The sequence below is a fragment of the Papaver somniferum genome, chromosome 10, assembly GCF_003573695.1.
Source record: "Papaver somniferum cultivar HN1 chromosome 10, ASM357369v1, whole genome shotgun sequence".
In the NCBI taxonomy this organism is placed as follows: Eukaryota; Viridiplantae; Streptophyta; class Magnoliopsida; order Ranunculales; family Papaveraceae; genus Papaver; species Papaver somniferum.
In genome coordinates, this window is record NC_039367.1 from 142,197,706 (window position 1) to 142,225,310 (window position 27,605).

At 36.7% G+C, this 27,605-nt stretch overlaps 3 protein-coding genes, 1 non-coding gene and 1 pseudogene across 4 annotated transcripts; 2 read left to right on the forward strand and 3 right to left on the reverse strand.

Annotated features, from left to right (window-relative positions):
• Positions 1–893: 893 nt before the first annotated feature.
• On the reverse strand, positions 894–980 carry TRNAY-GUA. The gene is given in 2 exon segments: positions 894–929; positions 944–980. It is a non-coding gene; the product is annotated as a tRNA-Tyr (tRNA).
• An 870-nt stretch (positions 981–1,850) lies between these two features.
• On the forward strand, positions 1,851–2,648 carry LOC113316373 (syntaxin-22-like). The gene has a single exon (XM_026564567.1). The coding sequence runs from the start codon at positions 1,851–1,853 to the stop codon at positions 2,646–2,648; it is 798 nt and encodes a 265-aa protein (XP_026420352.1).
• An 11,192-nt stretch (positions 2,649–13,840) lies between these two features.
• LOC113316374 (syntaxin-22-like) lies at positions 13,841–14,638 on the forward strand. Its single transcript, XM_026564568.1, has one exon. The coding sequence runs from the start codon at positions 13,841–13,843 to the stop codon at positions 14,636–14,638; it is 798 nt and encodes a 265-aa protein (XP_026420353.1).
• Positions 14,639–15,486: 848 nt separating this feature from the next.
• On the reverse strand, positions 15,487–22,252 carry LOC113316375 (annotated as a pseudogene).
• A 3,269-nt stretch (positions 22,253–25,521) lies between these two features.
• LOC113316376 lies at positions 25,522–26,509 on the reverse strand. The gene is made up of 2 exons (XM_026564569.1): positions 25,745–26,509; positions 25,522–25,542 (listed from the first exon to the last, which is right to left on the reverse strand). Exons 1-2 carry the CDS (start codon positions 26,507–26,509, stop codon positions 25,522–25,524), a joined length of 786 nt encoding a protein of 261 aa, XP_026420354.1.
• Positions 26,510–27,605: the final 1,096 nt, after the last annotated feature.

Consider the following 27,605-nt stretch of genomic DNA (forward strand, 5'->3'; position numbering starts at 1 on the left):
AAATTAATTATTCGAAAGAAATGTTCAATTGCGCATATGACATTTGTGTGCGGGACTCTGAGTTTTGAGATGCAGATAGTAATTGAAGAAAAAGTTGAGATATGTTTGTTATAAAGGATATGAAGAGGGGAAATATACTTTCTGTAGAATCTCATCACCTTCTCTTCATAGAAATTCGAGAGAGTTTGCGAGTTCAACTCTCATCTCTTGATAGAAGGGGACTTTTATGTCAGACATGGACTTCTAGGAAAATTTATGTGCGCAGTCAAAATCTTTCAAAATCCACAAAGTACTCGATCACAAAAACGTTAGTGAGCCTCCATGTCAATTACCGCATACAGAAACGTTAGTGACAAAAGATTTGTAACTACATTTGGGGATCATGTAAACTGTAAAAACCTAAGATGTCGGAGTAAACTATAAATGGACACATAATGAGGCCGAGTAGTATATTGACGATGTTTCTTCATCCTACCTCTTTTGAGGACGATGTTTCTTCATCCTACCTCTTTTGAGGACGATGTTTCTTCATCCTAGCTCTTTTGAGGACGATGTTCTTTACGCTTTAACTAATTATTGGCTCAGAACTTTTTCCGAAATTGATGTCACAATTTTTTAGCATTGTTGCTTTGGAGATGTTTTTTGTCCAGTGCAGGCAGTTTAGGAAATACCAGATGGATTCATTGCCCCAACTTTCTGTCATTCTAACCAAAAGGACAGATGGTTTAATGCAATGGACTATCATTAGATTTAGAAGTAAGCATTTCAATAACAAATACCGAAATAAAAAAACAGGGGTACCAATAAGCAGAATATTACTTGAAGCTTACTATTGTTGTTTGCAGTCGGGCGACTATGAAACCAACGTTAATAATATAGTAAGCTTAAAAAAATCCGACCTACCGGATTCGAACCAATGACCTAAGGATTAAGCTGCAAACTACTACAGTCCTCCGCTCTACCAACTGAGCTAAGGTCGGTTTGGATCAACTTAGCTAAAATACGTTATATATATGAAATCCTATCGAGGGGCCTATTCTCCACACCAAGTTTTATGGTTACTGTGTAGATTTTGAATCACAATCTAATTTTGAGATCATGATACCAATATCTGATCATGTGTCAAATGTTGGAACGTAAGTCAGATTTCAAGTTATAACAAAAATAATTGGGTCACGAGGAGATTGTGGTTAGAGGCATATCCCGGAGCAAAAGAAAATATTTTGATCACGGGTATACTATACTTGGTGTCTCACCGGCAGAACCACGGGTTACTATACAGATAGTTGGGGCTATGGAGCCTATTTTGGGGTTATGATGCAGATTTTGGATCACATTTTGTTTTACGATGTACAGTTTGTATAACAGTAAAAGCGATGTATCACAAGGAATGTTTAGGATCACAATGTAAAGTCACGTGACAGATTTTGGTTTCGTATAAGACATATTTGGAAAAACATTTGCTCGCGCTGCTGGTATTGAAGATTCTAGATCACCTGGGTATATTTTTGAGAAAAACCTAACGTTTAGCCCATCCTTGCTATTTTAGCCCACCTCAGTTTCGATCTTTCCGCCTTCCCTGTTTAGACTTGCCTATATAAGGGACCAGAAGCCTCTAAGCAGTGTCGCGAAACTTGCTCACAATTTTGGAGCTTGAGTGGATATTCCCTCCCGATCACAAACCCTAGTTCTTATATATAACTCTTCTTACGGCTTTTTCCTCGTTTGATCTTCCCAATATTAACACAAAATCTAGCTCAAAGAATCCTTAATTCTCATCATAGAGAGCGCGAAAGGAATTTTGCTTCTAGGGTTTTCAGGAAATAACATATATTTGTGAGAATAATCCTATGGCGAAAATAAGCAGCTTTGAAGATCTAGAAGCAGGTGCCCGTACATTCATCACACCAAGAAGAAGTGATCATCATATAGCTGGAAACCAAGATCCTCCTCCTACACAAGCTGTAGCATCAGGTTTTTCTCAAATTAATACTAAATTTCATCGTTTTGTTAATACCCTAATTGGCGCTCCAAAAGGCACACCTCAACTTCGTCAGAAATTGCTCAGCACAGGATCACATATTACACAGATGGTGAAAGATACTTCATCTAAACTCAAACAAGCCAGTAAAGCAGCAAGCAAAAAGATAGACGATGCTAAACTTTCTAAGGACTTTGAATCAGTTCCAAAAGAGTTTCAGAAAGCAGAAAGGGAACTACAGTATGACCCTTTTGTTCCACAGTCCAGCTATACTTCAAGCGAGCATGACAGAAATTCGGATAGAAACCTTGACCAGGGCACTGCTCTTACAGGGTCTAGAAGGCAGGATTTCTTGCAGCTGAACAGTGAGATTGTTCTCAATGAAGCAATCATTGAAGAAAGAGAACAAGGTATCCAAGAGATACAGAACCAGATTGGTGAGGTCAATGGGATTTCTAAAGAAGTTGCTGTGCTGGTCCATGATCAAGGACACAGCATCGATGACATTGGTTCGCACGTCGACAAATCATATACAGCAACTCAACGGGCAAAATCCCAACTGGAGAAAGCGGCAAAGATCCAAAAATCAAATTCATCTCTGATGTGCTTGCTGTTGGTGATTTTTGGGATTGTCCTGCTCATTGTGATAATCGTCGTGACTGCTTAAGTACATCAAGAAACTTGGTTTCTCAATCAACTTTCTTGGGATGTCCAAATTTGCTGGACAAGGAGTATCAAATTATGCTCATCCCCGAAACGTGGTTTCACAAAGCTGGCATATGGATCACTGCTGGCTGTATCTCCTCTTGCCTCATGGTTACATATATAGTATCGAATTGATGTATTTGGGCCATTGGTTGGTATTTGTAAAATTCCAGTTGCTGATATCTCCCATTAACAGATATTTTATTTAAATTGATGATTTGTCGAACATATCTGGAATTAATCTCGCCTTAGTCTCCTCCTCACATAGGTTGGACAACCAGTATTTACGTTTTTAATATTAATGCTGCCAGTAACAATAGTATAATATCTGTAAGATTATAGAAGGAATGAGTCAATGGTGTTTTACCTATAATATCTGTGAAGCATGATATGGTCGGGTGTTTCCCAAGGCCTGTTAAGGAGATGCCATCTGTTTATGGCCTCCTCGCTATAGGAAAATGGAAATTGGCACAAATATATGAAATATTAATTCAGTATTTCAAGATCCTGATTTGCTCTCGTATCTGCTCATCTAACACAGGCTGCAATTCTTTAAGGTGGCAGACTACGCTCAAATGTTTTATCACGTATAATCAACTTTATGCCACTCTTAAAGAAGAAGAAACGCCAATATGGTGGGAAATCTTGGCGGTAAACAACACAGGTATGTACGCCCATACACTTTTAATTAGGTATGCCTATGTAAGTTATTGTAAGCATGTAATTGTGCTGGTATATATGATTCAGTAATCTGTTTCCATATTGCTTTGTTCCATTTGGAATCTTCGCAAACTAACAATATATTTTGGATTAAATTGATGATTTGTCGACATTTCTGGAATCCATCTCAACCTCAGCAGCAATGGTTGGACGACCAGTACGTTTGTATCATACTAAGAAATACAACATATTCACGTTGTACTAGAGTCATCAGGCGGAAGTGGTATACCCGTCTAAGTGGCTATTTGATTTGGAGGGGATAGACAAGTAAATTATTTTTCCTTGCGTATTCACAAGAAAGTTTTTTGATTTGGAATTGTAGATATCTATGTCAATGGTACAAACATGATAGGTACTCTTGATGTGATAAGAGACCTTAAAAGCTATTTGAAATCCGAATTTGAGATGAAAAATCTGGGGAAAGCTCGATCGAATACTGATCTTGTGGTATATTATTCCAGCAGTTTGCATATGTCTAAAGTTGTCAGGCAATTTAACAAGGACATGCATCCTGCTAGCACTCCCATGGTTAGTCGAGGTTCAGATGTAAGTAAATGACCTATTCATTTAAAGGAAGATGACAAAGATGTGTTGGGAGATGAATTTCTCTTATCTAAGTACAATAGACGCATTATTGTACTTAATATAATGTACTCGACCAAATGTTACATCCTCAGTGAATTTTTTAGCTAGATACAACTCAGCGCCAACGCAACGTCATTGGAATAGTATAATGAACGTAATCATATACTTAAAAGTAACCATTGACATGAGTTTGTTTTATCCCTACAAAGATATAAAAAGGAATGCTAATGAAAGTGCAATCCAAAAGTTGTTGATTATGAAGTAAAAATAATCTCTTCTCCAACGAAAGTAATTATGGAGGAGATACGGTAGAGTATTTTCTAGGTCATTACCGATATTAAGTCTCGAAAAGCACATGACTCAAGGAACTGTCTGGTAGAAATCTGAAAGTAATCAGGGGGAGATGCCGACATCAGGGGAGGATCCAAGGATATGAGGTCGACATATTTACTTCGAAATTGAAGCTGTGTTGTACTCTTTTTCCCTTCGATCGAGAATAGTTTTTTTAGCGAGGCAACACTATAAACATCAATGTTGAACGTTGAAGTCATAAAGATCACCGCTGATATTACTGAAAATATTTGAATCAAAGAAATGAAACGCGATAGTTTGTTAAGCAATGTCACTTCCGGAATCAACAACATGGTCTTATAAACATTCAAATCACCAAAGTAATGTGTGATAAACTCCTTTTGACTGCATTAGACTAATGAAAATTGTTTGACATCAGGGGGAGCATCTAATGGTGTATTGAACTCTTTTTCTTCACCCGAGGTTACTTTTTCCCACAAGGTTTTGTTGCTCGGCAAGGTTTTTAATGAGACAACAATAAACACCGGGAATGTAATTTCCCATCTAAGGCTATTGTATTTTCTACGAGGATTTTCTGCCTTAGGAGTTGTGAAGAAAGTAGTCAACTCCAATGGAGCAAAGTGATCATCTGCAACAGGTCACCTTTACTTGCATCTGTCACATTGTACTCTTTTGCCTTCATCAAGGTTTTATCCCACTGGATTTTTCCTTGTCAAGGTTTTAATGAGGCAATGTATATGCATCCAACTATGTTCTAAGTTTGAAAATACTGTACTCTTTTTCTTTAGTTCAGGTTTTGTCCCCCTTGGTTTTCCTGACGAAGCTTTAACGAGACAAATAACAGTTGGACTTGATTTTAGACGAGATATACAAAAGTCGAGTAATAATGAGTGTCACATTTCTTTAAATGATATGCAGAGTTAGTATCATGTCTTCTCGTCGCCTGAGTTATTATCTTAAATCATGAATTTGGTGAATTAAATTTGCACTTGTGCCTATGCAATTATTGGTCTATTTTTTTTATAAATGAATAGACACCACAAATGAGGAAGATGCAATTATGGTATGCATATTTTTGAATATGGGAACGACAATAGTTCCGGGGTTTAAGAACCTGATGGACACCGTACCACCAGAAGTGGAAACATACGGGACGGAAGCATAAGAAATGGTTTAAATATGCCATTTTCGAGCCTGTTAAAGCTCTGTTATCCTTGTGACAGACAGTGTACGTTGCATCTGAAATGCCGTTCATTGTTGTTGACCTCTATCGGTCGTCTTGGCAGGACTGGTACTGATAAGCTAGACAGTAAACGAGAGAGAAACCTGATCAGTTATCTCTCCTGGCATGCGAGTTATTGTTGTTTTCTACACCCAGTTGCTCCCTCGATAGGTAGAGTAATGCGAAACTGGATGTTTTGTTGATGAGACATTCCCTCCTGAGGATCAGGGGGAGAATCGTCGACCATATTGGTTAACTCCAATTATGTCTCGTCTAAATTCTCACACCGAGAAATGCCTGAGATGTTGGAGATTACTCTGTTGCTAGATTTAGCAAGAGTGCGCTAGCTAGATTCGACATAAATTAAAATCCTTGTAAGGCTTAAGGGTTATGTTTATCACTTCACGTAACTATATATAGCCTACAAAGGCTTGAGTCAGGTGTAGTTTCCAGTGTACGAAGACTTTAAGGAAATAACATTTCTTCTCCTTCTCTTTTATAACCTGTTTGGATAGACAACGAGAAATAGCTTTTCTACTTCTGGAATTTAAAAAGTCAAAAATAAACACTAGGTATATGAAAACAGCTTCTGGAAGTTAGTAAGCTACTTTTTTTCGAAGCAAAAATTTTTTGCTTCTGAATTCTGTGAGAAGCAGCTTCTCAACTTCTCATCGGGTGTTGTTCTTTTTTCTTTTATTTTTTTCCGCTTCCTCTTTCTAATCTCTGTTAATCTTTATACAACATAGCACATAAGCTTGAAGATGAAGATAAAGAGTTTAATCAACTGTGTGTATCCAATCTTTCTCCAAACACCTATACGATTCAAAGGTCAGATGCCCATTTTTTTCAATGGAATTTTAGTAATTTGGGCGTTTTTCACTTCTTATTTTGGATTCAGATTATCTTTTCTGTATTTTGATTTCTCGGATTTTCTGCATTTAATTGACATTGAGGTAAGTTTTGTCAAACCCTTAACTAATGATCGGTAGGAAATGGGATTTGTGTATTTACTGTGCATCAATTTATTGGTTTCCTTGCTGTTTAGTGATGTTTCAATTATCAAGTTTGGTTTAATTTGCTAGATTTTTCTGTTGAAATGCATAATTTGAATGCAGATCTCTTGTTGTTTTCTTTGCAAATTTTCATTGAGAATTATCTGTGGCCATACATTTTCAATCTATTAGATACCCTGTTTGAATCATTAGTAATTGCGAACTGTGGGTTTCTTTATAGCTGTTGATAATGGTGAAAAAACTTGACTTAAAGGGTTTTCTCGGAATTTGATTTTGTGTGTACTTGTTTCCTGGCAGCTTGAAGTTTTTGGAGTAAGCAAGGGCTAAGCCGCTAAGGTTATTGAACTTGAACATGCCGTAGATATTGATAGCAAGTGACTAATTTGTAAGTCTTCGTTCTTTTTCTTTTTTTATCTTTTGATCACTTGTATGTGGGTGTTGGCAATTAGTTTTCTGGTATAATGTTAGCATGCATGAACATATAAATCCTTTGTACTGATTCAAATGATTTTCTATGTCTGACTTACATTTTGGGCAAGTACATCTTGAATAATGAAACTATTGTTATGAACCTTGTTAAATGACAGTATCTGCTATCTAGTGTCCACATGCGCATACTTCCCATACATTTCAATCTTATATTAGATTCTCTATCCGTGCTCGATTCATGTTGTTCTTGGTGCATGGCAAAACATATTAGTTTTTTCTTTCTTTTTGCTGGATAAATGTAAACTAACGGGATTATGGTAATTAGGGACCAATGGGGTTCCTAGAACTGAAGGAATGTGGTGTGCTGCGAAACATCCATTTGTTGTCCTCGTCGTATATCATTAAATTACTAAAAATGATTGCTTGTCTGCAACAACTGCTATGCGCCCTTTTCTTATCCAAACAATGATTTTGACGCCCTGCCAATTTGTTGGTCCTGATTCTATCTTGGTTTGAACATTTGAGATTCCTTGATTTATCCTATACTTTTTTGAGTAATATTCAACCTGTTCTCGAATCATGTTTGCAATTGAGGTAGCTTTCAGTGTTGATCACTCCGGTTATATCTCTAGCAGCTGTTTGTTCTTTCCAAAATAGATTATCCAAACTTGATTAAAAATTTAATTGTGTTGGGTAAGACCCTAATGAATAAAAAATATATTTGTGTTTGTGTGGTAGGGTATTTATAAAAGTTTTAGTATTATAATATAATCAGTGAGATCCTTTAAATATAAGCGTATATTAGAATAATGAAAAAGCAAGAGAGAAGGAGAATTTATATATATATATATATAATTACACGGAGATAAAGAGAATATCGCTGGAGATAAAATCTCTATCGCTCAGCAAAGCGACAGAATCTCTATCGCTCGCTGGAAACTCTGTCGTATATGTCTATATGTTATTCCTGACATATACGCATATGAGTTTGACCGTTTGGCATACCCATGATGGGTGCATATATGGAAAAACTTGATGTTTGCCATATGCATGGGAATAGGCCTATGGGTTATGTTTACCACTTCATGTAACTATATATAGCCTGCAAAGGCCTGAGTCAGGTGTAGTTTCCAGTGTACGAAAACTTTAAGGAAATAAAATTTCTTCTCCTTCTCTCTTATTGTTCTCATTTAATTAACCAATTAGTATATTAGCATATGCCACTAGCCAACGTCTTGATACGAATTGGTTGTCTCATTTCCTGATATCAAATGATATTTGGTCATGTGAGTCTATGATATTACAGAAAAGCTTTAATTTTTCAGTGGGGTTCAGCCGTCAAATGGTTTAGAAACAATTCATTCAGGGATTTGATAACACATCGGAAAGTAATTACTATAAATTATAAGAAATGAAACAAGTTTCGTGATAATTGCGGCCTTTTATCTTTTCCGTTTTGGTTTTTTCTTCTAATACACCTTCAACCTTTCTCCTTACAAAAAGTAAAATTGAGTGAGCTTCCATTTCGATCATCCCATATTGAAAAGCTAGTGACAAGAGGCAAAATGCCCAAAATCGACCCCAACTTCGTGAAAATGTCCCGGACGTTAGGGAATATATTAAAATGCCCAATGCGTTACTTTTCGGGCATCTTGACCGGTCAATGGAGTTTTGAAATTTCATTTTTATCCTTTTTAATAAAAATGCCCCAATCCGCCACTACCACCGCCACCACCAAATGAACAACGACCAACCACCACCGCTGCCACCACCACCACGACCACCACCCCTGCCACCACCACCCCCACCACCGCCACGAACACTACCACTAGAACAACCACCACCAACACCACCGCCAGCATCACCGCTGCCACCATCAACACCACTGCACCACCACCACCTGAGCCCTAAATCCTGAACCCCAAGCCCTGAACCCTAAGCACTGAACCCTAAACCCTGAAAATTGAACCTGAATTCTAAATATTGAACCCTAAATTATGAACAATGTATCCTGGAGGGAAATTTCGACTACTTAACTCTCTGTAACGGAAAATCTAACGGATTGGAGAATCTTGATCTATTACCTAACGTCCGGGGCATTTTCACAAGATTGGGATCGATTTTGGGGCATTTACCATTTATCCCATTCACGAAATGTACATATGAGCCAACCTTGTGCAAAATTGAAGTATATTTTGGACTAACCTATAAGTGGCTAAATAACGAGGCTGAGTAGTATAATGATATGATGTTTCTTCATCATATTTTTTTGCCGGCTAGATTGGGGCCTATCCCATTTAATTCGGGCCTGCTACTACAAGACAAAAAAAGGTCACTAAAAAGTAAAAAAGGTGACCCCTTATTCAACTATTTTACATAATGACTAATTTAATCCAGATTAATAAGTGTTGATCGGGTAATTAATTGATATTTAGTCAAATTAAACTAGAAATAAACTAATCTTGGTTCATCATCAAAACATGAAAAAAATTTTGAAAAAATCAAACTAGAATTGGTTTATGTTCATGCCATCTTCGACCGATTCTAAGAATCGGTTTATAAGGCCTAGAACATAAACCGATTGTAAAATTTAAAATTTTTTCTGTGATTTTTCTCCACCATAATCGGTTTATGTTAATGCCCACATAAACCGATTGTAAATCTGGGCATTTCATGAAACTGTTTTACTCACAACTTCTTCGTCCGATGTCAGAATGATCTCATTCTTTTTGCGTACAATTCATATTTTCATGCTCTATAATACAAAGTTAAAAATTTCAAGATTTGTGCAAAAATTCATACATGGTTAACTACATAACTTTTTTTCTGTTTCTTCTACTTGATTTTTTCTTCTTCGTCTGTTTCATCCATTTTTGTTGAAATGTATTCTAGGGTTTAGTCAAAAATGATTTACTTCTTTGAATCATCGATTTTAAATGATTTATTTCTTTAAATGATGGAGAAAAAATCTTTGCAGATCCGTTACAGAGATTAATGGAGGAATAGGGAAAGAAACCGGCGGAGAAGAAAAAAATTATGCCCAAAAACGATGAAGTGTAATAGAGTCTTTCTATATGTTTTAAATATTTTTAAATAATTTATGGGTGCGACCGTATCAGAAATTAATTGTGGGCCCGGTGGTAAGAATTTTTTTTTTTTGGGCCTGCGCCTAAGGTCCCCTTGTTTTTAACCTAACAAGTAACAAAAGCATGTTTGGATATGTACGGAAAGAGAGGAGCAATTTAGGACACCTATATATTACGGCACCCAAAGCAACCTTTTTATCCGACTGGAAACAGCCAAACACAGCTTTCAGTTATACGTGAACTAGGCTTGTGGGCCCAGTAGGTTGGACCATGTGTCCATTTTCCCGTCATTATCCGATAGATGTATAACAGTTTAAAATATTAAGAGCTCAATAACATTCATGGTTATCACGATCGCGAAGCTTGTTGCACGTTCTTTCGCACTTCAACTACCTCATCGGTAAGATGCACATCCTAAAACTTAAATATGTGTACGAAAACTTGATCGTGTGAGCATCATAGTGATCTATAAGGACGGTGTGCTGATCATGCATTTGCATGTTTGATTAAATTTACTAAAATGTACGAGACGGCCCTAGAAATGATTAAGAAATGCAAGAAAAACCAACGCCGCGCTCCATCCGTTGAATTTCATGCGGGAATGAAATATCATGGTTAGCTAGCTGTTTGATGCATTAGATCTCATAATCAGATACCACCAAGATGCTGACAGATAGACAATTATAATAAATACTGTTACTTTGTATTGAAAGCTGTGTATTATGTACCGTCTGCTGATATATTTCCTATATATACCATCCTGTTTGCTCTTAGGAGATACAGAAATCTACATATCCTCAGATCTATTATTTTTCACAAACAAAGTTCTTCCTTGTCAGTTTACAGAAGCGGGTACTTATGTCGTGGTATACCGATCCTCAGTTATTTATACATTCTGATCCTATCCGTAAAGTCTCAACAGTATTTAGGATTAGTAAAGAATTCGGTACCCCGCTTCAGGCTATTGATTTTGGTTTAAGCGAAGGACCCTTAGATTTCACTAAACATTTAGCTTTGGTCGATCTCAAAGAAAGCGATTTTGATGCATTCAGAAACACCTTCCCTACAAATCTAAGGATTTGGAAGCTTATAAACTCTAACGGTTTGGTGGCCACTTGGGATGATGAGAAACAATTTGGTGTCTGGTCACATGAGGAACCAAGCTCACCATTCTGGAGCAGTCCACCTAAAACATCAGTTACACAGAAACAAGCTCTGGAAGAAAGCAGATCTGGAGAAAAGGAGAAAGCAGCTGGTAACATGGGTGTCATCAACGAGAAACAAGCTGATCTGGAGAAAAGAGTTGCAGCTCTAGAAGCCGCAAATGCCAATTCTCAAAGAGAAGAGGTTAATAAAAAGTTTATAACCAATGATGAAGTCACAAAGCTGAAAAATGAGAAAAATGCTCTTACCAAAGATCTAGAAATAAAAATGGCTGAGAGAGTATCTTTAGAGAAAGCAATTTCCGAATTTAAAGATGAAATTGCTAGCCTGAAAGACAAGAATAAGGAGTTGACCGAAGATCTCGATTTATGGAAAGAGGAAATATCAAATGTACAACAACAACTAGACCGAGAGAAGAAGGATAAACAATCTCTTGAGAAAGAAGTTCTCCAGTTGAAAGCTAAACTTGAAGAGTGTTGTGGTGCTGGAGGTGGATCAGCTGACAGAGAGACATGGATGAGTGGAACTGCATTTCCTAGCACATACGTTCCTTTCGAGGAACTCAATGATCAAGCAATTCCGAGCACTAGACGACCTTTGATTCTCACTAAAACATCAGGCACTACTCTGACCTTTGGTGAAGTAGATTATACAACCAACGTCCAAACGAGCTACTTTTATCGAGGAATGTTGAATGCCCGCATGACATATCCCATCGTACTTGTGAATGTTTCAGAGTTGCTTCCAAACAAAGAAAAGGCGAGATTCGATCCAAATGTTTGGAGTTTGTTTAATAATGCAGGAACTAATTATGCAGCTCGGAAGCCATTTGAGTCAGAGACATCAACTTGACTCACACAAGAGATGTCATGAGAATGTCTTCATATCATGAGCTGGTCGAAGCCACCGGTCATTTGAGGGAATCCGCATACTTTATTTCGCTAAGTAAATAGCTTCCATGCTTCATCACATCACCTTTTAAGTACTACTCTAGTTTTCTTAGGATTTATGTTTCCTTTAGCTTCCGGTATTAATATTGCATGTATTTTGAATTCCGGTTTGAAGTCTATGATGGGTTTGTATGAGCTACTATAGCTCTTGGTTTATTTGAATTCAGTAATTGAAGAAAAAGATGAAGAGATGAACCACCTTGTAGTACCGTGGTATCTCATCACCTTCTCTTTGGGGAACGTTGAGAGTTCACGAGTTTGACTCTCACCGTTTATGAACTTTATTGTCAGACATGGGATCCAGGAAATTTTAATTTTTCACATCTCAGTCAAAATCTTTTAGAATTTCACATACTACACGGAAATTGGAATTAATGGGTAGTTGAACCATACATGTAGGCGGCATTTTGGCAACATATATTAAATATGGCTCAGTCATGAAAAGATAACAACGATTAGAACAATAAAATTGGATGAGCATCTAGTTTAATTCTCCCATATAAAAACAGTAGAGACAACAAGTTTGTAGCTACAAATTCACAAAACGTGGATTCGAGAACCTTATACAAAATTAAGCCAATTGGGATCAGATAAAAGTTAAGATGTTGGAGTGAACTGTTAATGGAAAAACAATAACATTGAGTACACTATTCTGGAATAGTTTTATATCTGTTATACTTATAAATCAAGAAGATGTTTCCTAACTAGAGAAAACTTATGAGCCGGGCTTTCAATTAGATGACATGGAAGATAAAGAAGATTCAAATACACCTTACATTGAATCAATAAATAATTACCGAAAGCCTAAACCACTTAGATGACACTAAGTATTAGAAGATGACCTTCCGTCTTGTTTCTTTTTGTTTTATTTTTTTAACATGTTTGTCTGTTTTTTCTTCTAATATCAAGTCTTTATAAATTCATTAATGTTGTTATTTGATCTCAAAAACATGTTAGTGTTATGTTTACCACTTCATGTAACTATATATAGCCTGCAAAGGCTTGAGTCAGGTGTAGTTTCCAGTGTACGAAAACTTTACGAAAACTATATCACGGGTATACTATACTTGGTGTCTCACCGGCAGAACCACGGGTTACTATACAGATAGTTGGGGCTATGGAGCCTATTTTGGGGTTATGATGCAGATTTTGGATCACATTTTGTTTTACGATGTACAGTTTGTATAACAGTAAAAGCGATGTATCACAAGGAATGTTTAGGATCACAATGTAAAGTCACGTGACAGATTTTGGTTTCGTATAAGACATATTTGGAAAAACATTTGCTCGCGCTGCTGGTATTGAAGATTCTAGATCACCTGGGTATATTTTTGAGAAAAACCTAACGTTTAGCCCATCCTTGCTATTTTAGCCCACCTCAGTTTCGATCTTTCCGCCTTCCCTGTTTAGACTTGCCTATATAAGGGACCAGAAGCCTCTAAGCAGTGTCGCGAAACTTGCTCACAATTTTGGAGCTTGAGTGGATATTCCCTCCCGATCACAAACCCTAGTTCTTATATATAACTCTTCTTACGGCTTTTTCCTCGTTTGATCTTCCCAATATTAACACAAAATCTAGCTCAAAGAATCCTTAATTCTCATCATAGAGAGCGCGAAAGGAATTTTGCTTCTAGGGTTTTCAGGAAATAACATATATTTGTGAGAATAATCCTATGGCGAAAATAAGCAGCTTTGAAGATCTAGAAGCAGGTGCCCGTACATTCATCACACCAAGAAGAAGTGATCATCATATAGCTGGAAACCAAGATCCTCCTCCTACACAAGCTGTAGCATCAGGTTTTTCTCAAATTAATACTAAATTTCATCGTTTTGTTAATACCCTAATTGGCGCTCCAAAAGGCACACCTCAACTTCGTCAGAAATTGCTCAGCACAGGATCACATATTTCACAGATGGTGAAAGATACTTCATCTAAACTCAAACAAGCCAGTAAAGCAGCAAGCAAAAAGATAGCCGATGCTAAACTTTCTAAGGACTTTGAATCAGTTCCAAAAGAGTTTCAGAAAGCAGAAAGGGAACTACAGTATGACCCTTTTGTTCCACAGTCCAGCTACACTTCAAGCGAGCATGACAGAAATTCGGATAGAAACCTTGACCAGGGCACTGCTCTTACAGGGTCTAGAAGGCAGGGTTTCTTGCAGCTGAACAGTGAGATTGTTCTCAATGAAGCAATCATTGAAGAAAGAGAACAAGGTATCCAAGAGATACAGAACCAGATTGGTGAGGTCAATGGGATTTTTAAAGAACTTGCTGTGCTGGTCCATGATCAAGGACACAGCATCGATGACATTGGTTCGCACGTCGACAAATCATATACAGCAACTCAACGGGCAAAATCCCAACTGGAGAAAGCGGCAAAGATCCAAAAATCAAATTCATCTCTGATGTGCTTGCTGTTGGTGATTTTTGGGATTGTCCTGCTCATTGTGATAATCGTCGTGACTGCTTAAGTACATCAAGAAACTTGGTTTCTCAATCAACTTTCTTGGGATGTCCAAATTTGCTGGACAAGGAGTATCAAATTATGCTCATCCCCGAAACGTGGTTTCACAAAGCTGGCATATGGATCACTGCTGGCTGTATCTCCTCTTGCCTCATGGTTACATATATAGTATCGAATTGATGTATTTGGGCCATTGGTTGGTATTTGTAAAATTCCAGTTGCTGATATCTCCCATTAACAGATATTTTATTTAAATTGATGATTTGTCGAACATATCTGGAATTAATCTCGCCTTAGTCTCCTCCTCACATAGGTTGGACAACCAGTATTTACGTTTTTAATATTAATGCTGCCAGTAACAATAGTATAATATCTGTAAGATTATAGAAGGAATGAGTCAATGGTGTTTTACCTATAATATCTGTGAAGCATGATATGGTCGGGTGTTTCCCAAGGCCTTTTAAGGAGATGCCATCTGTTTATGGCCTCCTCGCTATAGGAAAATGGAAATTGGCACAAATATATGAAATATTAATTCAGTATTTCAAGATCCTGATTTGCTCTCGTATCTGCTCATCTAACACAGGCTGCAATTCTTTAAGGTGGCAGACTATGCTCAAATGTTTTATCACGTATAATCAACTTTATGCCACTCTTAAAGAAGAAGAAACGCCAATATGGTGGGAAATCTTGGCGGTAAACAACACAGGTATGTACGCCCATACACTTTTAATTAGGTATGCCTATGTAAGTTATTGTAAGCATGTAATTGTGCTGGCATATATGATTCAGTAATCTGTTTCCATATTGCTTTGTTCCTTTTGGAGTCTTCGCAAACTAACAATATATTTTGGATTAAATTGATGATTTGTCGACATTTCTGGAATCCATCTCAACCTCAGCAGCAATGGTTGGACGACCAGTACGTTTGTATCTATACCATCTAGAACATACTAAGAAATACAACATATTCACAAGTTGTACTAGAGTCGTCATGTAATAAAAATAATCTAACCTCCCTTTGTAATTTAGATCCTCCGGTTCCCCGTTGAAGCTCCCTCGGTTGTTCGATGAACTATAGATACTGCGAAACCACAAAGATAATTTCCTACTGACATGCCAAGTATGTAAGTTGACAATCCAATGCTTCTCATGTTCTCTGGAAATTGTTTATAATAGAACTCAATTTGAGCAGTAGAGTTAAATGCTTCAGCGAGACCCATAACTATAAGTTGAGGGATCAACCAAAATCCAGACATAGATGAAATGGAACCTCCATTTTGAGTTATACCTAGTGTTGGGAATGTAAGAGCAATGCCCCTTCGTCATTCTTCCACTAACGCCGAGAATAACATTGAGAGGATAGATAGTAGTATCCCAATCCCCATCCTTTGGAGTAGTGTGATACCGCCTTCATTACCTGTTAATTTTCTAAGTGATGGGACAATTACTCGGTCATAGATAGGGATCCAAAGGAATGCACTTAGAAAAATAATTGCTAGGTAAGACGCAGCAGGAACCTCGAACTTTCCGATGTGCCTATCTAATTGTAGGGGCTTGCAAGACTGCATATGTGTGTTGCACACTTGATGCGAGCTGGAAAATGGACAATGATGCCCAGATTGGAATCACTCTTGCTAAACATTTCGCCACTTCCACTTGTTGTATCGTGCAGAGTCTCCATGGATTGGCAACTGTTTCATGTGTGTTAGTTTTATCTTCAGCCGTAACAATTGCGGCCTTGTCAAGAAATCTGTTGGCGTGATTACCAATATATAAGAATCGTTTATATGAGTGTGTATGATAAGTTAAGATACATATAAGGTAGATTCTTACCTTAATTGATTGGTGTAATGAAGTTTAGAGTTTATAGAACTTTTGGGGGGACGGTTGAAGAGGGAGACCTCTGGGTTTTCCGGATGCCTTAACCGCCATTTCTTTGTAGCAGCCACCACAACCTGGATTATGCTCGTAACAGGACTCCCCTCTGGTTTTAGTATAACATAGATTTTTGAACCCATGTAGAAGATACAAACTGCAATGACGGATAGGCTTGTGGAAAGAGCTAATCCGATGGACCAGCTCAAGTTTGATTGCACATAAGCGATGAGAGTCAGAGATACCAAGAAGGATGTTTGCAGGACAAAATAGTACCAGTTAATGAAACTATTAATACTACTCTTCACTGCTTCATTGTTTGGATTGAATTGATCCACTCCGAATGCCAGGCTACATGGCCTAATCCCAGCACCACCAATTACTAAGAAACCGAATGCACAAATAAGAAGAGACCATTGGGGTGCAGTAGGCTCGGCACATATGTGTTTATCATTTGTTCCGCACTTTGGAGGATGTAATTTGGTGATAAATGCTGACAGCGTTATTAGAATCGATCCCTTCAGAGAGTAAAAGAAGAAAAAAAACAACAAAGTTCAGCGATGGACATATTTGCGACTACAGTCGAACCTCGATAAATGAATAACCTCGCCAAATGAATAATTTTCTCCGGTCTCGATTTGGGCCAAGGTGATAAATGAATAACCTCGCTTAATACATTAATGAATAAAGAAAATTGGATCCTTAAAAGCCTTATAGTAATATAAACGAATAATCACTGAATTATATATAAAAAATATAAAAATAAACCAAAATACATAATCAGAAAATTTTACATAAAAATATACGTAGGAATGAACTCAAAAAAAAATCATCTATGGTTGATTGTCTTTTTCTTCCACCCAAACCATAATGCACTGTATCCTTAATTTTATGCAATGCTTGCACAATTTCTGGAATATTTTGCTCGTGTTGTAGCAAGTAATTTTTTAATGTGACCATAGCTTGAAAAGCATCTTTAGATGACACACTTGGTACGACGCTACTATCATCTGGTTCAGGATCATTCTCATTATTCGTTACTGACCCAATAATTTATTCGTCTGTTGGAGACTCCATAGCTGCATCATTCTCGTTAGGATAGTTCAAAAGATATTCGACGTCCATCACATTTCTATAACTTAAATTAGAAATGACACCAGTTAATTCAAAAAAAAATGAATGTTAATTGAATTATTGATAAGAATTTTGACCAATATTTCTTAGATATACTTGTACATTTTCTCCTATACAATTTAATTTCTTAACTAAGAAAATATTGTTTAAACGAATATTATAAATGAATAACCTCGCTAAAAGAATATTTTTTCTTGGTCCCGAAAACATTCATTCATCAAGGTTCGACTGTATAATGCATTCTGTTAATATAAATGGCTAGATTTTCTACTTTTTTATTGCCGAAAAGAAGTTGCAGTTGCTTTTTTTGACTATACCGTGAGATTAATCAAGAAGGCAAATCCTAGTGTTATATAACGTCCTAGGTATGTGTCTGCAACGTAACCTCCTATTAACGGCGTAAAAGCTGAGGTTCCTTGGAAAATACTAAGAACTATAACAGCAGTGACATGTTTCATGTTGAAGACTGTGGTGAGATACACCAGGAGGTTTGATGTTAGGCCGGGAAAGCCAATTTTCTCGAAAATTTCATTACCTGCAATATACCAGCTTATATTGGCACAGAAAATGTAATCATGCATGGAAACCGAAAGAATGACTATCACTAGTAGAAAAATGACTTTTGGTAACAGTTCAACCTTTTGTAAGGTGACAGTTCGGAAATTACCTGTTACTAAATATTAAGTTGTTGAATAATAGTAACAGTTCATGTAAGAACTGTTGCAGAAAGCTTCCGTTTTTAGGTACCGTATGATAACATTTTAAAACTGTCATCTAAGTTGTCTACTGTAACTGTTCTTGAAACAACTGTGACTATACATTATATTACGGTAACGGATTTAATATGTCACCGTAGTTCACATTATCGTCACATATTTTGAGACCAACTGTCACTATTTATCTGAGATAGTGTGCGTCACAACTAGTTATCAGGGCAGCCAGTTCGGAAAAATTAACGAAGCAGACGAGGTTTTCTGCTCAACAGCACCAAGATGAAGAAGAAAAATTGGGTTCTAGACTAGTGCGTCGCAGTTCACTTCTTGGTTTCATCTTGTTGCACAAGAGCTCCCCCGGCTAGCCCGGATCGTATGGAATAAGAGAGATTTGATGGCGTATGTGAAGATTCGATCGGGAAAATAGAGAAGGAAAGTTAGCTTACCCCCACCCTAGGCCTATTTCCCTATTTCATTGTTCTTTTCAACAGAAGCAAAAACACCACCTCCTTCGAAATCTTCACAACTCCGCCACCATCCTTCGTCTTCCCACCATCACCACCCTCATCCCCGTTCACCAGTTCAGCACCACCTTCTCCTCATTCTCCTCATTCTTTATATGTTTCTCTAGCCTCCAGTTCAGTCACCACAGAAACGAAATCTTTTGATCAGTTTTGATCAAAATCAATGAGTAGGTGGATAAATTGGTGATAATTAGGTATGTATTCTTCTTTAATATGTTGTGTGTTCCTGGTTCTCGATTTTGTTTGAAATTCAAAATTGAACCCTAGGTTTCATTAACGTTTGATTTCTTTTCTTTCTTTCTTTTTTTTTTTGGGGGGGGGGGGTTCAATTTAGGTTAAAATATAAAGATTAATACTATGATATGGATTTGGTTTAATTTCATTTTGAGTTCTGTCGAACCACTCAAAGGGATAGTGAATCTGGATGAAGGTAAGAACCAGGATATAGAGTTTCTCTGTTATATTCTGAAATCCTGTGAATTCATTGCTCCGTAAGATTCTGAAATAAATAAACCGAATAAAATTAGCAGGCAATGATGCTCACAAATCTAGTACGATGGATGGCGGTATCTCATGTGGAATCATCCCTCATCTTGTAAGTTAATTTACTTTTTGAAGTTGGCAGGAAATTTTGGAGTTTTTTAGGTGTCACATGGAGATTTTCTGCTTTACAACACGGGAAACAAATGGTGATATATCCATTAATGATGAGCACAGATTAGATTCTTATATTTGAATAGGAGGAAACTAGGAAGTTAATAAATATGAAATGCAATAATAATCATGAGGTGACGAAAGTTTGTTCTTTGATTTCTTTTGATCTTCTGCACTGAGTCAATAATATGAGATGTGATCCTATAAGCTTCCAATTTCTGATATGACTCATTGTATTACTTTTATTTGTCATTAAAATACATGCATAACTTCATGGTTTTATATAATTGGAACCGTCAAATCCAGGAACATAAATGTTTGGCTAAACAATTTTGTATCCCTCCCTTTAAATTATGTGGTTTAACAAGGTTCTGGGATGCAGAACTCCTTGGTTGTAGTATTTGCCAGTTATTGTTGAACGTTTTTAGTTATTACTACCCTATAAACGTTATACAATGTTTTGTTGCGTGTTGTTGAACCCATATAGTATTACCACTGTTGGCTATCAGCTTATGAGCAACTTGTAAAATTGGTTCTAATCTGAAACTATCTTGTCCAGTGTAACCATTGGGATTTCTCAAGTTCGTACGTTCGATTAAAAATCACAAGTTAATTTCTGAGTATAATTTAACTACCATGAAGAATCAAATTTATACTTATAGTCACGGATCTAGTTAGCCCAAGCATCAGTAATTGCATGTTGAATATTAAGATAAATACTTAACTGATATTCTCAGCATTTGATCTTGATATGTTGTATTTGCTTGTTTTATGGTGTAAAGCTCCTTGTGGTTAGTTAAGACATTATTCACTTTTCCTTTGTAAGAAGATGGAGACTACATTAATGTTGCCAGTTACGAGAAGGTACTAGATAAAAAAGGTACTAGACAATAAAACTCATTAGCTTTTCTTGGTTTTTCTCTGATCAGTTGGTTCACTAATTACACAAGCCTGTTTTATGTAATGTATGCAGCTGGTACTGAGCTTGTTTTCACTCTTACTAATCAAATGATTCTGGTTCCAGATGATACTCCACTTCTAGCTAATGGGTTTCACTTCATACCATTGGGTACAAGAACAATTGAGGTCATTTTTATTTTTTTTTGTTGGTTTACTATGCGGAATTTTTTCATAACTAAGGTAATATGTAGGAAGTATGATCTCATCCTTCTGGTCCAAGACTCTAAGTGGGGCCAAAGCTATCTATTGCCTTTATCAAAGCTTCTACTGATCTTGCTCAATGGATCTACCAGAATTACAGGAAAGTCACTTGAAATACCATTGTTGATCCACTTCCTTCTTTAGATTTCCCCCCTAACTTACTTGTTTTCTAATCGAAAATATGTTCCATTTTCCACTTTGGGGAAGATATACTCAGGTCAAATAGGAAGGTGTTGTATTTTGCTGCTCCTTGAAGGTATGGTTATGTTCATGAAATGTTTTATGTAATTTAAATATGTGGCTTAAGAACTGTATGAGGTTGTATCCACATAATTGCATTTTGCATGAACTTTGAGTTGTTATTGCAGTTAGACATGCAACAGATCACACAAGTAGCTAGATACTTAGGATATAACTTGATTTATATTTGACAGGTCAAGTCGAAAAACTTCATGGAAGAACTTGTGCAAGGATAACCCGAAAAACATCATGAAGGAAATTGTGCAAAGGTAACTACTTTCAAGAAAAAAGTATCACAAGGGAGATATGATGGAAGTACATAAACACTTAACAATTACACACCATGTATAAAGGAGAACAATGGAATGGAAAATATGACTTAATTACGCACAAGATGCTTTCTTTTAAGATTATTTTTTCACTTTTTTCTTCTTTTTTTGGTGTTTTTCCTTTCCCCGGATCAAATGTTATCATTTCTTTTGGATGTTAGCATTTAACTTATTTGATTTTATAAATAATCTTAAAGCATTAAGAATACATTAATTTATATGGCAGTGTATTTGTGCAATATTTTAATTATTCCTAAATAATAATCTCGGTCTAGACCTGCACCCAAACAGATTTGAAGCCATTGGGTCTCCCATAAACAACTCTCAACCAATAATCTAAGCCCATATCTTCACCTATCTGAAATCATCGGGTCTACCCGTTTAAAGTGACATATAATGACACTTTATAAAATCATATGTTACTTTTACCCAAAATATAGTAACAGTTTCGTAAAAAGATGTCATTGTAATAGGGGTACGATGACAGATTAAGAAAAATCTGTTATGATAGCTCTAATAGTAGCAACAATTTGTTGTTAAATATGTTACAATAAACTATCAATTGTAATGGTTTTTACAGAAACAGTTACCGTAGTAACTATTTGGTAACATAAATTTGTGCAAACTGTTGTGGAAGGTAGACATGAATAACAGTTTTAAAATTTATGCAACGTTTTTCAAGAACCATTCTGTAACAGTTTTTATAAACTTTTCGTAACAGGGGCTTTAATAACACCACAGAAAAAAATAAAACTGTTACAGAAATAGTACGGTAACAGTTTATACCTGACGCCAAATGTCATTTTTCTACTAGTGTATGTATATTGATTATGCATGATCAAGAAGAATATAAATTTATTCACTTATCTTCGTTTCTCTCAATCAGTACGTAAAACATACCTATTATGAAGGGCATGATGGATTTCATTCCACCATACTTGATCTCCTCATTTTCATTTTCTCTACCATGTTCCTTCTCTTCCTCCATTCATATGTAACTCTGCCTTTGTTTGGTTTCCATTGATCAAGTATCAAACCCAACCTCAAAAAATCTTAAGCAACAATGACAAAATTGAGGTTTTTAAAGAATTTCTGAGTTTATGGTTTTGAACTGGTTAGTTTTCATTGATTCAATACATTCGTATTTATACAGAGAAGTAGATAAGGATATGTTAGCCTAATCTATTTACAACTGATTGGAACAACTTTGACTAAGTTGTTGATGACTAAGTTATTCTCCATCGACTACAACAGGACTGAAACCAACTTGACCAAGTTGTACTCTATCGAGTACAACAGAAGATATATACATATGTTTTTGTGGAACCGGTATGTTGCTGTAGAACCGGAGTGAGCTGGAGATAAGTCAAAGTTGGTGTAGAACGTCAAGTATATTTCATTGGTTTTGAATGCTCACTTGCACAGATTTTGCTGATCAGATTCTGGGGACATTTTGTTATTTAAAACCCTCATTTAGAAGGGATGAGGAGAATTTAGCAAACCATTGTCATCGATAATGTCACCATCAGTAGGAAGCAATCTCAAGTGTTTCTCCATGGTAAAAGCAGAAGTTTTAGAACCCATTAAACCGGAATCCTTTAAAATATCTAAAATATATTTCCGTTGGCATAAGAAAATTCCTTTCGAGGAACGAGACACCTCAATACCAAGGAAATATTGAAGCCGACCTAAGTCTTTAATGGAAAATAGGGTGGCAATCTTTTGTTTGAAAGCCGAAATAGCGGAAGCACAAGGTCCGGTATCAGCACTTGATTGTTTAAAACCCTCATTTAGAAGGGATGAGGAGAATTTAGCAAACCATTGTCGAGAAGCTTGTCGTAGTCCATAAATGGACTTATTAATACAACAAACTAATTTAGTTCCTCCAGGTGGATTGAAACCGGGAGGTAGTTTCATATAAATTTCCTCTTGGAGATCACCCTGAAGGAAAGCATTATTGACATCCATTTGATGGAGCGACCAACCTTTAATAGCGGCAATAGAAAGAAGAACTCTGACTGTAACAAGTTTAGAAACAGGGGAAAATGTATCATGAAAATCCACACCCTCTTGTTGTGTAAATCCCTTAGAGACAAGACGATCCTTATAGCGCTCTATAGTTCCATCCGCGTTAAACCTGATTTTATAAACCCATTTACAACCGATAGAGGTTTTTCCCAGAGGTAATTGTGTATATGTGAAGGTATCATTTTCTTCCAAATAAAAAACCTCCTTTTTCATAGCAGTACGTCATTTAGGAATCTTCATAGCTTCTGTGAAGTTACGAGGCTCATCATGCATGAGAACATTTGTGAGAAAAATTTTGTGGGTATTAGAGAATTGATTGTAAGATAAATAATTAGTTAATGGGTATGGATGGGACATAATAAAACAAGTGAAGTTGCAGTCATAGTCTGCTAAATAAGTCGGGGTCTTAGTAACTCGTACAGGACGAGATTTATCACAATGATGGTAAATCCACCGGTATCGCAGCAGCAGGTAGTAATGGAGAATCATTTGGAAGTATAGATTGGACAGGTGATGAGACCACGTCAGTACATGAAATAGGTGAACTATCGTTATTAAATATAGGTGAATGATCTGTAGAATGATGCACAGAATCACTCATAGGTGATAGTAATGAAGGATTATTGGGTACAATATAGTTGGAATCAGGAACTATAGTATGAGTTGGTGGTGACACATGATGAGTGACATCATCATCAGAGGGTAAAGACAAAGAAGGACTTACTGACTCCTCATCATAAAAAAAATTATCACTTGGAAGATTAGTATCACTGAATGGTTGAGAAGTATTTAAATTAGTCTTGACGGAAGGCAAATCAGAGTAAGGGAATACAGATTCATGAAACACTACATCCCTACTTACAAACTTAGAATGTGTATGTAAATTGTAGACAAGATAACCTTTATAACCATGAGGATGTCCAATGAAAATGCAAGGGAAATCCCGAGCATCAAATTTATGTTTAACATGAATATTGCGAGCAAAGCATAAACAACCAAAAACCCGAAGAGACGAGTAGTTTGGAACTTTGCCAATCAACATCTCGTGTGGAGATTTATTTCAATGAACAGGGGATGGCATTTTGTTGATTAAAAAAGCTGCGGTTAGCACGCACTCACCCCAAAATTTTAGAGGTAAAGATGCTTGAAAACGTAGTGCCCGGGCAACATCCATTAGATGTCGATGTTTCCGTTCAACTACACTGTTTTGTTTTGGAGTATCCACACAAAACCTCTGGTCTGTGATACCATTATTAGAAAACCAATTTTTAAGGTCTTTGGCGAGAAACTCTGCACCGTTATCAGACTGAAATTTTTGTAATTGTGGCAAAATAAATGAACCAGAACCACTAGACAATCGTCGTATAGGCTGGGAAAATTGATTAGTAAAATGATTAGAAAAATATTTAAGATGAGTTAAAGTTTCAGATTTAACTTTCATCAGAAATATCCATGTGCAACGAGTAAAGTCATCAACGATTGTTAAAAAATAACGAGCACCATTAAGAGAAAGAACCGAAAAAGGTCCTCAAATATCCGAATGAATCAACTCAAAAGGACGAGTAGTGAAAGATGAACTTCTATTAAATTTCAAACGTGATTGTTTTGCGCGAGGGAATACATCACAAACATGATCAAAACTAGATGAAATTGAATCAACTTGACTACATAAAAAACGAAACCTAGCCAAACTAGGGTGTCCAAGGCGACAATGCCAGACATCAAACTTTTTATTCTTAAAAAATGATAAGATAGTTGATAGACGAAATTGATAGAGACCGCCAAAGTAATCACCCTTACCAATCGTCCTCAATGTCAACCGGTCCTGAAATATACAAGAATCGATCGAAAGGTTAACTAAACAATCCGAAGACCGTGTTAGTTGACTAACAGATATAAGATTAAAATGGAATGTTGGTATAAAATAAACATCGTAGATGCATAATAACGGGGAAAATTCAACCGTGCCAATATATTTAACATGAGATAAACTACCATCAGGTAATTGTACTTCACAATTTTTAGGAGCAGCAATATAAGATTTGAAAAAAGAAAGAGAACAACAAACATGGTGTGTAGCACCACTATCGATAAACCATTGGGATTGAAATTGAGAAGTGGATAGAATCTTACCAGTCAGGTTAACTGTTGGAGGAAGGGATTGATCACCATTTGTGTTCTTGAGAAGAGACAAAAGTCCACGATATTGATTTGCTGTGAAGGTTGGCATTAAATTATCATAAGAAGAAGCTTTAAGATCAGGGGTAGAAGCAGCCACAAATGGACGATCTCTGTTGTTGTTGTTGATGTTGTTGTTGTTCTTACGGAGTGGATAACCAATAAGTTTGAAACAACGGGACTTGAAGTGACCAGAAATCTTACAGTGATCACAAAAATATTTCGAGCTTTTGTTAGCATCAACAGACAATGAACTCAAATCATATCGAGATACCTGGAGAGCAGCGACATCAATGGAGGAATTGGAATGACCTTGCATCTCTTGTTGTACCTCCTCCTGACGAACCAAGTTATGGATCGTGCGAACAGTTGGGAAGGTTTCTCGCTGCAAGATATTACTGCGAAGGTTAGAGAATCGATCATTGAGACTTTGGAGGAACTCCATAGCACAATCCTGATCCATAAGTTCAAGGGTTTGCTTGCTGGCTCCGCAGATGCAGTTTGGGAGAGGACGGATGGAATCTATTTCATCCCATAAGGATCTTATAGTGGTGTATTGAGCAAACAATGACTGATCAGTTTGTTTGAGAGAAGCAATGGATTGCTTAAGTTGGAAAAGCTTGGGAGCACTTGTTTCAGAAAAACGCTCTTTCAAATCCTTCCAAACAACCAATGAAGAAGGTATGTAATCAATAGTTGTTTTGATTTGAGGAATAGTGAAGTGACATATCCAACTGGAAACAAGATCATCAGCACGTTTCCAGTTGTGGTGGTTTTCAGCATCAACATCCGAAGATGGTTCAATAAGCACTCCATTAACGAAACCCAATTTGTTTTTAGCACTTAGAACTTTTGTTATACCACGAACCCAAGTGCTATAGTTGTCACCATTCATAAGAGGCTGAACTAAGACTGAAGTGGGGTTGTCTGATGGGTGTACAAAATAGGGATGAGAGGGATCGAGTGTTTTGGCAGTGGTGTTGATAGGGGTTTTAGGAGTTTTAGGATCTTCATCATGAACACGGGATTCTCCAGCCATGGTAAAGAAAAAGGGTTTAGGTTAAAATAGGATCGAACCTGTTGAAGGTGATACCATAAAGAATTTCTGAGTTTATGGTTTTGAACTGGTTAGTTTTCATTGATTCAATACATTCGTATTTATACAGAGAAGTAGATAAGGATATGTTAGCCTAATCTATTTACAACTGATTGGAACAACTTTGACTAAGTTGTTGATGACTAAGTTATTCTCTATCGACTACAACAGGACTGAAACCAACTTGACCAAGTTGTACTCTATCGAGTACAACAGAAGATATATACATATGTTGTTGTGGAACCGGTATGTTGTTGTAGAACCGGAGTGAGCTGGAGATAAGTCAAAGTTGGTGTAGAACGTCAAGTATATTTTATTAGTTTTGAATGCTCACTTGCACAAATTTTGCTGATCAGATTCTGGGGACATTTTGTTGCAACATCTTCATGGCAGCTGCAACAAAATACGGTACCTGTAATGTTTTTTTAGATGGGAATGAAATTTTTGTTAGGGTCTATGTGTGTCCGTTGATTGGCGATTTTGGATAGATGACTGTTTAGTTAATCGACCTTTGACCAGTTGACTTCCGTTATTGACACCTCAAGTTGTTTTGAAGTTTGTGGCTAAAAATGGAAAGTCCTGATAATTTGGAAGCTTCAACGAATTCAGTTCACATTATAGCAAGTCACGTACCGTTCCAGAGTGTAAATTGTCCACTTCCGATTATCACATTTTTGCAACAAAAAAAAAGTGAGGCAAGCAGATTACTTATACAAGATTATTTGCTAAACTGTTTGAGCTTTTCCGGTGACAATGAATAGCTTGGTGCATCTGGCAGAAGGCATAAAATATTGCTTGAATTTTTTTGACTCAATTAAATTACAAGCTTTTTCACTGGGCAAAAAAGAGTTGTAATGAAGAAAGTAACTGCCCATTTTCATCATGAAAGAATTTATCAGTAGCCCCAAAGATATCCATCATTCTGGGTATATTCATCATTCTGGGGTACTAGAAGTAGACGACCAGTGTTGGTATCAGTCTACCAGATGGAAGGTATGAACTCCGGAATGGAACAATTTAAACGATTCAAAGAAAAACA

Coding starts and splice junctions, on each gene's coding strand:
- LOC113316373 (XM_026564567.1), top strand. CDS start 1,851: ATGGCGAAAATAAGCAGCTTTGAAGATCTAGAAGCAGGTGCCCGTACA.
- LOC113316374 (XM_026564568.1), top strand. CDS start 13,841: ATGGCGAAAATAAGCAGCTTTGAAGATCTAGAAGCAGGTGCCCGTACA.
- LOC113316376 (XM_026564569.1), bottom strand. CDS start 26,509: ATGGCTGGAGAATCCCGTGTTCATGATGAAGATCCTAAAACTCCTAAA. Junction 25,543..25,744: donor TTGATGTCGCTGCTCTCCAG/GTATCTCGATAT, acceptor CTGATCTTAAAG/CTTCTTCTTATGATAATTTA.